General features: G+C 48.2%; 1 protein-coding gene across 12 annotated transcripts in view; it reads left to right on the forward strand.

Annotated features, from left to right (window-relative positions):
• EHMT1 (euchromatic histone lysine methyltransferase 1) overlaps positions 1–13,000 on the forward strand; it is a 112,314-nt gene that overhangs the window by 74,668 nt on the left and 24,646 nt on the right. For 10 of the 12 annotated variants that reach the window (XM_068657446.1, XM_068657449.1, XM_068657445.1 and 7 more), the window contains 8 exons: positions 125–205; positions 2,260–2,380; positions 4,038–4,169; positions 6,076–6,221; positions 8,921–9,064; positions 10,596–10,822; positions 11,569–11,733; positions 12,237–12,319. In XM_068657446.1, coding sequence (XP_068513547.1) covers positions 125–205; positions 2,260–2,380; positions 4,038–4,169; positions 6,076–6,221; positions 8,921–9,064; positions 10,596–10,822; positions 11,569–11,733; positions 12,237–12,319 — 1,099 coding nt within the window. The remainder of the gene's footprint in view (positions 1–124; positions 206–2,259; positions 2,381–4,037; positions 4,170–6,075; positions 6,222–8,920; positions 9,065–10,595; positions 10,823–11,568; positions 11,734–12,236; positions 12,320–13,000) is intronic. The other 2 variants (XM_068657451.1, XM_068657452.1) reach the window with 1 other exon arrangement.

Genomic DNA, 13,000 nt, shown 5'->3' on the forward strand with positions numbered 1-13,000 from the left:
GGAGGTCTTGTCCTGGAGAGGAAACGGCGTTAGTGCACACATGGGCAGCTGGGTGCTGGGGGGAGCTGTGTTCTGGGAGGCCTGACGTGACTGACTCTTTCTCTTCTTGGGCTGGTGGCTGCAGATGGATGATGGCGAGTCCGAGGAGGAGCAAGAGTCTGGAGAGTCTGTGGAGGAGGAGGAAGATGGAGATGAATCTGACTTGGTAAGCCCGGCTGCTAAATGCTCCTGAAAGCCTTTGTCCTGCTGATAATAATTTCCCCTTTGCACTGCTGCCAGAAAGAGAGAGAAGCAGTGCAGTTTCAGGTCTCTTTGACAAAACTCACTCGCAGGAGCCACCCACACACAGAGTATTGTTTTCCACAAGGTGCTTAACCATGATCTGTGATACAATTAATTGCTTTCTGATGCTAATTAATGGGCTTTTGTTTGTTGTTTTCAACAAGGTGTTGACTGCTTTTTATGTTGGAATATTAGTAGAAATATTTAAGTGTCCTTGAATTCTTTGGAGGCAGACTTGGCAAGTGGTGGGAGCCAGCAGTGTTTTCTTAACAAGCTGAAGCTCAGCCTGCATTTTCAGAGTCCAGGTGGAGTTGTTCACAAATCTGTTGGGCCAGCCACTGTCCAAATTCACATCTATTTGACATGTCACCTCACTACCACGTGAGCTGGCAGCCCTTACCGGGGAGATGTACAAACAGCACACAGACAGACAGTGCTAAAGCAAGATTTTCACCAGCTGTTGGTGATTTTTACTTTTAGTTTTTCAGATGGCTGGTGAAGGTAACCCGATACTTTCTTGTTTCTGAAATTGCTGTTCACTGGTTGTCTGTCTCCCCGCCCTCCCTTTTACTTTAAAAATTGTGCTCCCTTTTCACAGCATCTCAAGTTGAGGAGCCAGCATTTCAGGCACCCCACTTCTTCAGTCACCTTGAGAAAATTATTGACTTCATTGTCTTGATGGTTTGAGCTGAAGGTAGAAGTAACTAAACCAAATCAATTGTTGAAACTCTGAAGAATCTCGTTCCTTCTCTGACACTACAAGAGCCAGAGAGGACTAGGCAGGAGGGACTGTGTGGCCTGTGCCTTTCATGGGGCAGCCAAGGCACGTTTGCAGTGCTGGCTCAAGCCAAGGGTTGAGTTTACATTCAAGTCTGAACACCCAACTCATATCTACACATCCTAGACCGTGGTTTTTGCTGTGCTCATATCTGGTGAGTCAGTCAGCAAGCCAGACAGGGACTGGCTCAAACACAAACCTCTCACCCACGAGCGCTGTGACGCAACTGCTGGAAGCCACGTGGCGAGGCAGAGGCGAGCCCGTGCTCGGGCACGGTTATCCTCAGGGCAGTGCAGACAGCGCCGCGGAGCTGCCCGGGAGCCAGCGCTCAGCACCACCTTTGCCCGGCTGTGCTCAGGGTGCAGCACCCGCTTCCTGTTGAAGTAGGCCATGAAGGTAGGGCCTGATCCAGCCTCTGTTGAAGGCAGCAGCAGCTTTTTTATAGGCTTCAGTGGGTGACGGTTAGCCCTCAGGAGCCGGCAGTTTCAGTCTGAACACGGATGTTATGGCTGGAGCTTTGAACACCAGGTTACGGGGTTGGGGTGCCCGGTTCCCTGTTCTGATGTTGACTTTGAAAACCCACCCCAGGCACCTGTATTTTCTGCATTTAAAACAAGCATACAAAACCCCCAAACCCTGTCTAGATTCATACATGCCTGAAGGTTGCTGCGTGGTCAGGCTGTGCTGATGTGATACCCAGTACCTTGCTCAGGGAGGGGGCCTGCCTGCTGTTGTAGGGTTAAACTCCCCAGGGTCTTTCCCAACCCTGTTAAGCTGGCTCTTTTAGGTACAAGACAACTTTGTGTTTTTTTCTAGCACAACTTTGGATCTCTGTGAATATTTTAGTTTGAAAAAAACTTTTCTGGGGAGAAGCTAAAAGTGTGTGTGTAACTGCACACTTACCCTGCTGCACAGAGGTGCTCGGCTACTCCTGTGATGAGTGTGGCGTAAGAGCCTACATGGAAGAGAAAGTGAAGCATGCACTATTGAAATGACAGGAAATACACCCACACGTGTGCTTGTGTTTCCTTTTTGGCGCTATAAAGGCATCTTTGCACCACTTGATTTCAAACCCCCCAGTCCTCAAGGCCTTTTCACATAACTCAGGCTGTGTGGGGCTCTTCCACATGGGTGCAAAGGACTGCGGGGGTGCTGGTACCAACATGCCTGACATGCCCGTGGCCTCTCTGGTTATTCAGAGCTCGGAGTCCAGCATCAAGAAGAAGCTGCTGAAGAGGAAAGGAAAGACGGACAGCCCATGGCTGAAACCCACCCGCAAGAGGAGACGGAGGAATAAAAAGAAACAAGCCAGTGTGCTAGGTAACTGATTGTGTTTTCTTCTTTAATTGCTCAGAAGGTAGCCTTCCAGGGGGTAAGGACCCAAGGCCCAAAAGGCAGGGGCTGTAGGCAGAGCTCTTTGATCCTTTTAAGGGTAGGCTGCATGGTGAACCGGGGTCTGAGCTTGGATCTCACTACGCTCACGTGAGGCTCACGTCCACACTTTTTACAGCAGTTTAGCTATGAGGCAACTTCATCATTGGCATGCTGGATAAATGTCTTTTTGTTCAGGTGCTCCCCTTATTTCAGAACATCAAACAAAGACCGCGTGGTTCATGTAAACTGTGGCCTTGGGGGGCTTGGTTAGATGCAGAAGGAAAGGGAAGAGCCGTCCCAGAGTGATGCTCTGTTGCTTTTTGTGGATGTTTGTCCAGCTGAATGCAGTGTGCAGGCTGTTGCTTATTCTGAAAGCACCACACCGTGTAATTTAGCAACCTTTAGCACATCTCATGGTGCGGACGTAGTGCAGGCGGCCGTTCTGGTTTGACCTGGCACTCACAAGTTACCCAGCACTCCAGAGAAGTTTTCAGTGCCCTTTGTCTTCTGAAAGCTGTGGGATGGGGAGAGTGGGGAAGCAGGCTGGATCTGATTCTTCATCTTCAGGAAAAGTAACAAGACAGGTTTTAAAATGTTCATTCTCTGAAGTGAAGTTGTGCCTTCAGCATCTTTATTAAGGCTTCACACATCCATGGCCATCAAAGAGTTTATTCCGTGTTTGTTAATTCTTTGCAAACAGGCCACTTTTTATAGTTAAATTTGTTGGTGCCTCTTTTCTAAATGACCACGTTTCAGCCTCTGGGCTGTGCCTAGCGTTTGTCACTCATCTGACGTGCTCCTGTTCCTCCCGAGGCAAACCCCTTCTAAAAAGGAAGCGGGGCCATTGATCCCTTTCACAGCAAATAGCGAATTCTTCATTTCAGATGCAGACTGGTTTTCCGCCCCTTAAATAAAGGTGGCAGCCAGGCTTTCAGGCTAACACAAGTCTCTTGGCCAAGCCTGAGTGGGAGAAGCAAACCAGGAGAGAGAGCTGAAGCCAAGGGAATGCGACGAGATGACAATTCCCACGAAGGCTGCGAGGGATCCCCCACGCGATCCCCTTCCAGCAGCCACTTTGTTCGCTTAGAGCCAGGACTTGGCTTTGATGTTTTCCCCTCCCATGAAGCTGAATGTCACCTGCCTCGTCCTCCTCACCCCGCGCGTTGTTAGCCGGCTCGCTCTGCCTGGCCAGAGTGTACCTGGAGCCTTCGCAGCAGGTTGGAGACAGGAGAATGCGCCGAGCCCTGGTTCCGTCCCTTCCTCGTGCCATTTAAGCTTCTGCTGCTGTTGCAGTACGGCAGGAGGCAGATGTGCCTTTCAGAGGCAGAACTTCCTGGTCTCCTTTCTTCTTTCCTTTGTTACCTACCTAAGTGGAAAGTGGAAAATCTGCCTGATCAGACAGGGAAGGAGATAAGAGATGAGAGATCAATTGTGCCATATATGCCCAGATGTTACATTTTCATAATTCTCCGTGCATCTGTGCTCCCAGCCTCTCCGAGGAGCCTGCAGCCAGCCTGCGTGGTTAAATATGGCCTTCCCACACGCACGCATTTTTTTTTTATTTATTTTTTTTAGCTATGTAAATATACGTGTTTTAATCTAGGTGCTGAAGCCTATAAATCATCGTTGGGAGGCAGAGAGGGGTCAGGCCAGGACAACAGCATGGAGTACATGGAGGTGTCTCTGGATTCCTTGGATCTCCGGGTGAAGGGAATTCTCTCCTCGCAGGCGGAAGGTGAGTGCGGGCTCTGACGCCGGCCATGGCCCATGTTGGTCTTTGTTCGCTGGCTCAGCCCGAGCAGCCGGCGGAGCCCCGGATGCCCCCTGGTGGCTGCCAGCACCCCCAGCTGAACGGTGGCCTCGCCGGAGAGGCACCCGGCCGCTGGGCAAGGGCGTGAGGGTGTCCTCGCCCCGGGAGCCGGGCTGGGGTGGGAGCGGTGGAGATGAGTGGCTTGAGAGCCCTGCCAAGGAGGGAGGTGTCAGTCTGTCTGTCCCCCTCTCCTGTCCTTGGGCAACGCGTATTTAGCCTCTTCCCAAGTCCCCTCGTTTGGTGCCCGCAGTATCCCCTCGTTCAGCCCCAGGACTATGGGGAGGGGACCAGCCTTGGTGGCTGGGGGTGTCTGGATGCTCACCCCCGCGCCGAGCAGCCGCTGTTCCCAGTGCTGAACCTGGGCTCCAGCACGTCCTCGCTGGCCTCGAGCTGTCTGCCTGTCCCCTGCTGCTCGTTTGCTTTCAAAGGTTGTCTGGCTCTTTTGATAGAGGCGTGCCAAAGAATGGGTGGGAGTGTTTGCCACCAAGGGAGGGTCAGGATGGACAAGGGATGCTTTCACCGGAGCCTCGGGATGTCAAAAAGATTATGAAAGTGACAGCTTGGAAGGCGAGGAATGAGCTTTGTGATTTGTGGTCATAGAAAAAGCTCTTGAACATTTAATATCTGTGCAGGATATTACATGAAAGCTACAAGGCCTTTCCTTCTGCTTACGTGTCTTGAAATATCCCCTCTCAGGGCTCGGTCGTGCAACTTGTCAGCCAAAGGGAACTCCTTACAAGATGAAAGGAGTTTCTGCTCAGCTGATAGGGCCATGGCCACGGGCAGGAATGGGGGGAGTGCTGCCTTTGCCAGGACAGCTACGGAGGAATCTCCCTCAGGAGTGGTGTTAGTTTCTGCAATTGTGCAGCAAAATAACTGTCCTTTGAGGAATGAACAGCAGCGCGCTTCCTTCTGACTGGGACTCAAACCCATAGCAGGCTTGGGTAGAGGAACCTTGGGACACTTCAGGGTGAGCCACAGGTAAATATTTGAGGGTTTAAAACCTTGCAAGAGATGTTACAGCTATGTAGGGTTCAAATAAGTGTGCAGGACAAGAAGTAACCCCTGTGTCATCAGATCAGTGTTCTGCAGTCGCAGGGAACCAAGTAATGGAGCTGAATTCACAGATTCAGAGGTGCCACAAGAACATTCACACTGTGCCCCATGCCCGGCCCTGTGTCCCCTTCACAGCCTTTATCCACCTCTATAAAGGCTTGGAAATGTTAAAAATCTGGAAGAAAGAGATGAGGAGAAAGCAAGAACATCTGAACATTTTGCTGTTGTCTTTTCTTGGGCTTGTTCTCTTTCCAAAAACAATAATTTTTGGTTGGCTGAGACCAAATAGTCCCAGGAATTGTGTTTTCCCGTCTGTGTAATAAGCTCCTGCAAATAGAAGTTCGTGCTTTCCTGATCTTCTCTATTTATCACTCCACTAACTATACAAATTTCCAACTTCAGGTGGTTTCCTACAAATTTTCTGGTGCCAGAGCACAGCGTTGTGGAGTAGGTGTGGAGGAGAGACAGACTGATAACAATCTGTACCTCGTCGTTGCTTTGCGTGTTGGGGTTTTCTCAGAATAAGCTGTTCTTAACTTCCTATTCTTAATTCAGCACCGTCATCTGTAGCGTGGCTGGACTTGGAAAAGTACGGTGTGCTTCTGCAAACTCCATCTGGTGTAAGAAGGGGTCTGTTCTGCAGGGTTTAGATGATTTCTGACTCAGGATGTGGAGTGGGAAGGTGCCACAGGACATGGGCGGTGTTGATAGACGGCTGCATCCTTTCTCCTGGAAGGTGACTTCAGAGTTCATTCGCTGCTCTTCTGTGCCCTAGGTCTTTCCAATGGCCCTGAAGCAATGGAAGTAGATGGTCTCCAGGAAGTCCCCCTCTGTAGCTGTCGAATGGAAACCCCCAAAAGCAGAGAGATCACCACACTAGCCAACAACCAGTGCATGGCCACGGAGAGCGTGGATAACGAGGTAGGAGCCTGTCTTTCAGCTTCTCGCAGACTTTTCTCCTGAGGACAGAGACAGAAAGAAAACAGAGCCGTGCCAGGAGCATGCGTCAGGGTCACGCAGAGGCTCCGCAGCCTGCTAGGCTGGGAGCCTGCTGGGGTGCTGGGCAAACATCTCGCTCAAACACTCTGCATAGGTCGCACGTTTGGGTTAAAGCCACTCTAAAGGGAGCAGGTGCAGTCTGCAGGGCTAACTGGAGAGGCACTGGGTGGATCTGCTGCTTGTCCTGGCCTGTGTAGCTGGATCGAGTTGATGTAACAGCCACACTTCAGGCCAAGTGGGCTAAAATACATCAGCATGCATCAAAGTGAGAGAATCCAATCAGGGGAAGCTTGGAGCTGGTTTCCCTTGACTACGAAGGAGCTGATGCAAACCTTTCTGTAGCCAGCTCTTGAGTTTCTGGAACTTGGCATGCTGTCCACCAGCTCAGTCTCCCTTGGCCCTCCTCTTTCCTCCTCCCCCCAAGAGGCTTCTGTTACAAAGCTTCCTATGTCCTGGCAGCCCTGCGCAGCCTCCAGGTCTGGCTGGCTGGAAACGGTTGCACTTGATGCCTCTCTGTCATCACAGCTGGGCTAGTTGGGCTCTGGTGATTCCACGAGGCTTGGAAGTAAGTGGCAGAAGTGACTCCCTCCCACAGTCTGAAAAGTAAGACTGCGGGACGGAAACAAACCCAGTTAAGTGCTCATTTTTCTGGGAGGCACTTGGGTTTCTTGGAAGTTTCAGCTGACCTGCAGCCATGCTGCAGTGCTCTGATACTTACTGGTAGTAGGACAAGGAGTCAGAGCACTCCTGGTTCTTCTGGAGGATCCCAGGATGGAGGGAGGAAGAGATAATCAAATTTACAGCCCAGCTCTACTTCTGTTTGTATGTGCTGGTACCTATAGAGAGAGGAATTTCAATAGCATGACAAAATTGATTAATTAAGGAGAGAACGCCCTGGAGATTTATGGGAGAGAGGGGAGCTCCAGCGTTTCTAAATAAACACAGAGTATACAGAAGAGTTTCTATGGTTGTTTGACAGCTCTTTCCCCAGATATTCCTTTCTCTGATTTATCTTTCCTCAGATAAATCAGAGAAAGGAATAGCAAAGGCCATGCTTTATGTCAGATTCTTTTTCATGATGGGATAAGTGACTCATAGATGTTGTAAGGATATTATGTGTATGAATAGTGGGTTCTTAAGACTGTCGTGTCCTTGGATAATGTTATAAATAGTTATGAGCACCGTGCTGCACTCTCTAATGGCTGGAAAATAGCAATTAATCATTTTGTACTTTTTAGACTTTTCTAACAAATAATATAGCGTGACACAATAACGCAGGGACTTCCTTGCAGAGACAGTGCAGCTTTTCCCATCTTAATCAAATTTCCTCCCCTCAGAAGTAAAATCAATGGCACAGTCCTGTCCTGCAGCCCCTGGGGTCTGTGTGTTAGCAGTGGTCACTAGCCAAGGTGGCACAGCCACAGGCAGACATTGCAGCTGCAGTCTGGGTAAGCTGGATCAGATGCTAAGGGGGAAACATGAGCTCAGGTTAAAAATCTGTTCTTTTTTTCTCTAGGGATGTTGATTTTAGGAGGAGTGTAGTTAAAAAAAAAAAAAAAAAAAAAAAAAAAAAAGAGGGAGAGAGAGAAGAAGTTCAGTTTTGCTGAGAAAAAGCAGCAAATCAATCCTCAGGTAGACAGCCTGTTAGTGATGAGCACGCAGTGTTCCTTACCGACCCGCCTGGTCACGGTGGCAGCACACAGTAAACTGTGCCCAGATTTCGGTAGGGATGTTTCCTTGTAGAAGCCTTGCATGTTTATAGTTCTAGTTCAGAAATGTGCTCTGCCAAACATCTGGGGTAAGCAAGGTTATTATCAGAGGAAGTTAGAGAACCCAAACCCAGTCACATCGTGCTGGCAGGTGGCAACGAGGATGTGAAAATGTCATAGACGTGTGCACGGGTAGCAGAAGGGAGGAAGCTCTGGTCCTTCTGACACAGCAGAGTGAGTAACTTTGGTGGGAAAAGCCCCAGCTATGGAGCCCGCTGTCATTAACAGAACGAGGTGTGCTATAAGAGAAGGCAGCTTGTAAGCCCAGAGTTGTACGTTGGTAAAATATTTCAGAAAACACGCTCAAAATCTGACTTTAGCTGAGCTCTCGTGAAAGCCTGGCTCTTCATCCCTGTGGTCTGGGCAGGGGCCAGTGCTGGAACCAGTACAGACGATAACTTAGCTGGCAACGCAGAGCAATTATTTTTCCCTTTATCTTCCTGTGACTTATACTTTTGAACAGTAACAAGATTTAGTGCGTATGGTCTTATTCTCTTGGTCACCGACACCCGCTCTTCCTCGCAAAACAAGAGCGTGTGCTGTGTGAGTCAGGCCCCTGGGACTGCCCCTTCTGTGGCTGCTTGGCTGGTGCGTATTTCCAGTTACGATTTTTCTTGCAAGGAACAAACGACTCTGGTCCACATGCATGTTAGTTAGCAAATGATGCATTTCTTCCTGTGAGAGCAGCTTTCACAGCTTCCTGCTGCACTGCTAATGCTATCTGGCACACATCTGAATTACTGTGAAAAAGCCAGGGCTCATCAAGGCAGTGTGCAAAATCTTCCTCCGCACAAGCACAGAGAGTGTTTTGGTCTCCAGTAATTTCATTTCCTTTAATTTCTCCCGTTCCAGCTGGGCCGATGCACAAACAGTGTGGTTAAGTATGAACTGATGCGCCCGTCTAACAAAGTCCAGCTTTTGGTGCTGTGTGAGGACCATAGAGGGAGGATGGTGAAACACCAGTGTTGCCCTGGCTGTGGATACTTTTGCACTGCAGTAAGTCCGTGCTCTCAATCTAGGGAATGGGGTACGTGTCGCAGTAGCTGGAAGAGCTGAAGGTGGAGATGTACCTAAAGGGGTTTACTGACTTCCTGGCATAAGCTCCACCTCGTTCCACAGCACGTCAGATGGTGTTTTCAACAGCAACCTGTGTGAGGGTAGCTGCAATTGTCACCTTTAACTTCCTGGAGACCCCAAGGGGTGTTACCAAAGGGGTGGAAGTCTCGCCTTAGGATTTTTTTTTGGAAGAAGGGTTCTTTCTTCCTCTGTACACTCAATCACATCAAAAATGGTATTGGCCTGGTTTGTAAATGAGTTGGTGTACAAAAGAATTGGTTCTGTCCCCCAGCCCGCTCATGAAGGCTTAGGTGGAGAACCTGAGTGATGGCACCTGAACAAGGCAGTGTTTGAGATCTCCAGCTGCTTCTTCCACCTCTGCCACTGAGGCTTTTAATAGCATTGGTCCAGTCCTTTAAGATGTCAGTGTCCTATTTCCCTGTTGGTAAAACACCAGTTGAGGGACTCCCGAGGTGATGGGGCAGCTTAATTGTCTGATGTGAGAGTTCTTTAAGATAACTCAATGAAAGATGCTACAGTAGTCTCAACATTATAGTAATGGTAATAAATGGAGCCATCCTGAGTTTTCATGCTGAGTCAAAGATCATTTAAAAGATAAAATTCTCAAAACCCTTAAAGACATTTTGCAAAGCTGACATAGAGTTAATTAGATTTCTTGGGAGGACCATGAATTCAGGAGAAGAGTGGGCTTTGGCTAACCTTTCCTTAAATGCTCTTGCATCTCTGAGTGACATGTCATAGTTCATAAAGGAGAACCTGGGAGTGTTTGTCTGGGTTATCAGTCACTAATAACACAGCACGGTAGGGCTTTAGGTAGCACTAATAGGATAGAGTGATGAATTCTGGGGTACCGTCAGTTCAGCTCGGAGGACTTTGCAGGAAAGAGAAAATAATTTTAGGAAAGGTTGCTCACATCTGTTGAATGAGCAGTCAGCCACGTTATTGGGGTTAAACAGCATAAAACCAGGGCTGGTCCAAGCAGAGAAGTCGCATGCTTTGGGTTTCATTGGGATTAACAGCTGATTTAATTATGTTAATGTAGTTCCTTGAAAGGTTTGTGTGCAGGTTTGTTAGGTAGTTTTAACGCTGGCTCAGCACACAGGTTTGAAGTTTTCTTTTCCAGTTTTGGGAGCATCCTTACAGTACACTGGCACTTCTAGAAACGTAAGCAAGAACTTCAAGTGTTAGAGGAAAGAGCTGGAAAATGGGACTTTCTGGTTCTGTTTGCCAAATGCAATTAAAAACTTGCTTTGCAGTTCCTAACCAAGTGAGTTTTTTCCTATTACCTTGGTTTTGTTCTCTTCTAAAGTGGCAGTGCTTGCTTACTGTACTGGAAGCGCAAGGGACAAGAGTGGTGATGAAGTATTTAAGAGCTCTGCGGATGAAGCATGTAGAAGGGGTAAGGCATGTAGTGACCAAGGTGTGAATGTCTCCTCTGTGGTTCTTTTAGGGCACTTTCATGGAGTGTCAGCCTGAGAGCAGCATCTCCCACCGTTTCCACAAGAACTGTGCCTCCCAGGTCAACGACACGAGCTACTGCCCACACTGCGGGGAAGAGGCCTCCAAGGCAAAGGAGGTGACAATAGCAAAAGCAGACACGACCTCAACAGTGTCGCTGACCTACGAGCAGCAAAAACCAGCAGCTGTGGAGGGAAGGGCTGATACCACGACAGGGAGGTGAGCTTGGGAGCACGTGGCAACCTCAACCCTTGTGCCAGACCATGCTTTGCATTTGAATGCTTGTGCTCCTCCTGGCAGAGCAAAGCATTTTCTGGTCCTGCTCTGATAAGCCAAGCTCCAATACAGCAATTTGCAAGCGTATTCTGTGCTCTTCACTGTGCCAGAGAGGAGCCCAGCAACCACAGGGTGAGCTGGGGCAGAGGCTGTGAAGATAGGTTTAGGAGTTAATACGATTCCTTCCTCTTATTGTTAGCAAAGAAATAATAGTGAAATGAGTTGATGTTGCCAGGTTTGGTTTTTGAACGAGAGGGAAATTCATATGGTGTGTCTAGCCTCAGCTGCCGACTTACAGCAGTGGGCACAGGTAAAAAAACCAAAATCAGACCAGAACCAAATATAGATGGAGCCATCCTTGTGATGAGCAGTGCTCTGAGTTCCCACGTGTTCTGATCTTGTTCTGATGGCTTTCGTGGCTTGCAGGAGCAGGGCAGTGCACTCAGCCCCGTGTTCTTCTGTTTGTTATTGCACAGAGTACATCAAAATGTAATCATAGGGCAATGAAACTACTTTTCAGGGCAAGTTCTTACCAAAAAGGCTGTAAAATATATTGGTTTGTGTTTCAATTTTGCTTACACTATATGTCGATTTAAAATCCATTCCCTTTCCTTCTTTGGCATAAGATACACATAATGCTGTATATTTTTAATGGTTGTGCTTTGGCTGTCTCTTGTTTTTCTCTTCAGTGGCACTGGAACACGATTGTCAGAGGAAGACAAGCCAGAAAGTTCGGCTGCTGAGGGGTTTGACTTAGCTGGGTCTTCAGTTTTTCCAAAGCCTACTACTAGCCTGACCCAGGGACCAGTTAAAGAAACTCTGGAAAGTGCCCTGATTGCCCTGGACTCAGAAAAGTAAGAAAAAGGCCTCTGCATCTTCCAGTTCCCAGCAGAGTTGCTTAATGTAGAGAATACTGAGATTTAGCTTCTCTGGATTTTGATGCCACTGATACCTTGCACATTTTTATTCACTCCAGTCACTTGTTAGTCGCAACAGATCACTGATTCAAGAGAGCAGCTGTAGCTCTGAATGTTGTAGTAATTCGTCTGGAGGATTTAGTTTTTCATTGGCCCTCTAACTTTAGCTGTCACTACTAGGAGTTCCCATTTACAGTATTAAGATCCTGGATTTTTGTTTAGCATCATGAAAATAGGTACGGCCATCGTTACAACAAGGCTGGCTGTGGTTGGAGCTGGAAGTTTGAATATCTCCTGGAGTGTTGATATTCTTGGTTACTCCTGGCTCTTGAGCTGTACTCTAAGGACAGACTTTGTCATGCCCATGGTGTGGGTTGGGGTAAAATGCTGGGGATGTTCTTCAGTGAGTATTAATTCTGCCTCTTTCCCCACTCCTGCAGACCCAAGAAGTTACGGTTCCATCCAAAGCAGTTATACTTCTCTGCAAGGCAAGGAGAGCTGCAAAAAGTCCTGCTTATGTTGGGTAGGTGGCTCTTTCCCAGGATATTGCGTGTCTGGCAGTACTCCCAGCTCCTGCCAGGCAGTTGCCAGAGTCCAGTTCCCAGCATGGCAGCACGTCATATTCCCCACTGCCCCTTGTGAGTGGTGTTGGAGGAGAAAGCCACTTTTGCAAGTAATGTGTCATCAGAAATGGCTGTGAAAATGTGGACTTGCTCCCAGCGTGCTTCTGCAGTTGGACATGGTTTTATCCCGAGAAGTTGTTTCTGCCCCCATATGACCTGTGTATGATTTTTCCAGTCCAACAAACCTTTGCCTCCCCATGCAGTGGGCTAACTAGTTATTTGCATCCAGGGGAGAGGTAAAAAGATGGGAGTGTGTTTAAATTAAGACCAATCTGCAAGAGAGCAGAAAGGAAGAGACCTTCAACACACGGGGCTTTGCTCTGGGGGTACATAACTGTCTCACCAGCTGACTTAGATCTGGTTTGGGTTGTTTTTACCAACAAATATTCCAGAGGAATCACCCCCTGTGAAGGACACAGCGTTTCACTTAGGATCATTTCCTTTCCACTCCAGTACTTTGCAGTACATTTTTGGATGCTCTCTGTTCTTTTGCGTTATCAGACTCTTCTTTTTTCTCCTAGCAAGTGTTAGCTTCATTGTTCGTGTCTTCAATAGCACCAAAATGTTATTCATTGATATTT

This window comes from Anas acuta, chromosome 20 (genome assembly GCF_963932015.1).
Source record: "Anas acuta chromosome 20, bAnaAcu1.1, whole genome shotgun sequence".
Classification (NCBI taxonomy): Eukaryota; Metazoa; Chordata; class Aves; order Anseriformes; family Anatidae; genus Anas; species Anas acuta.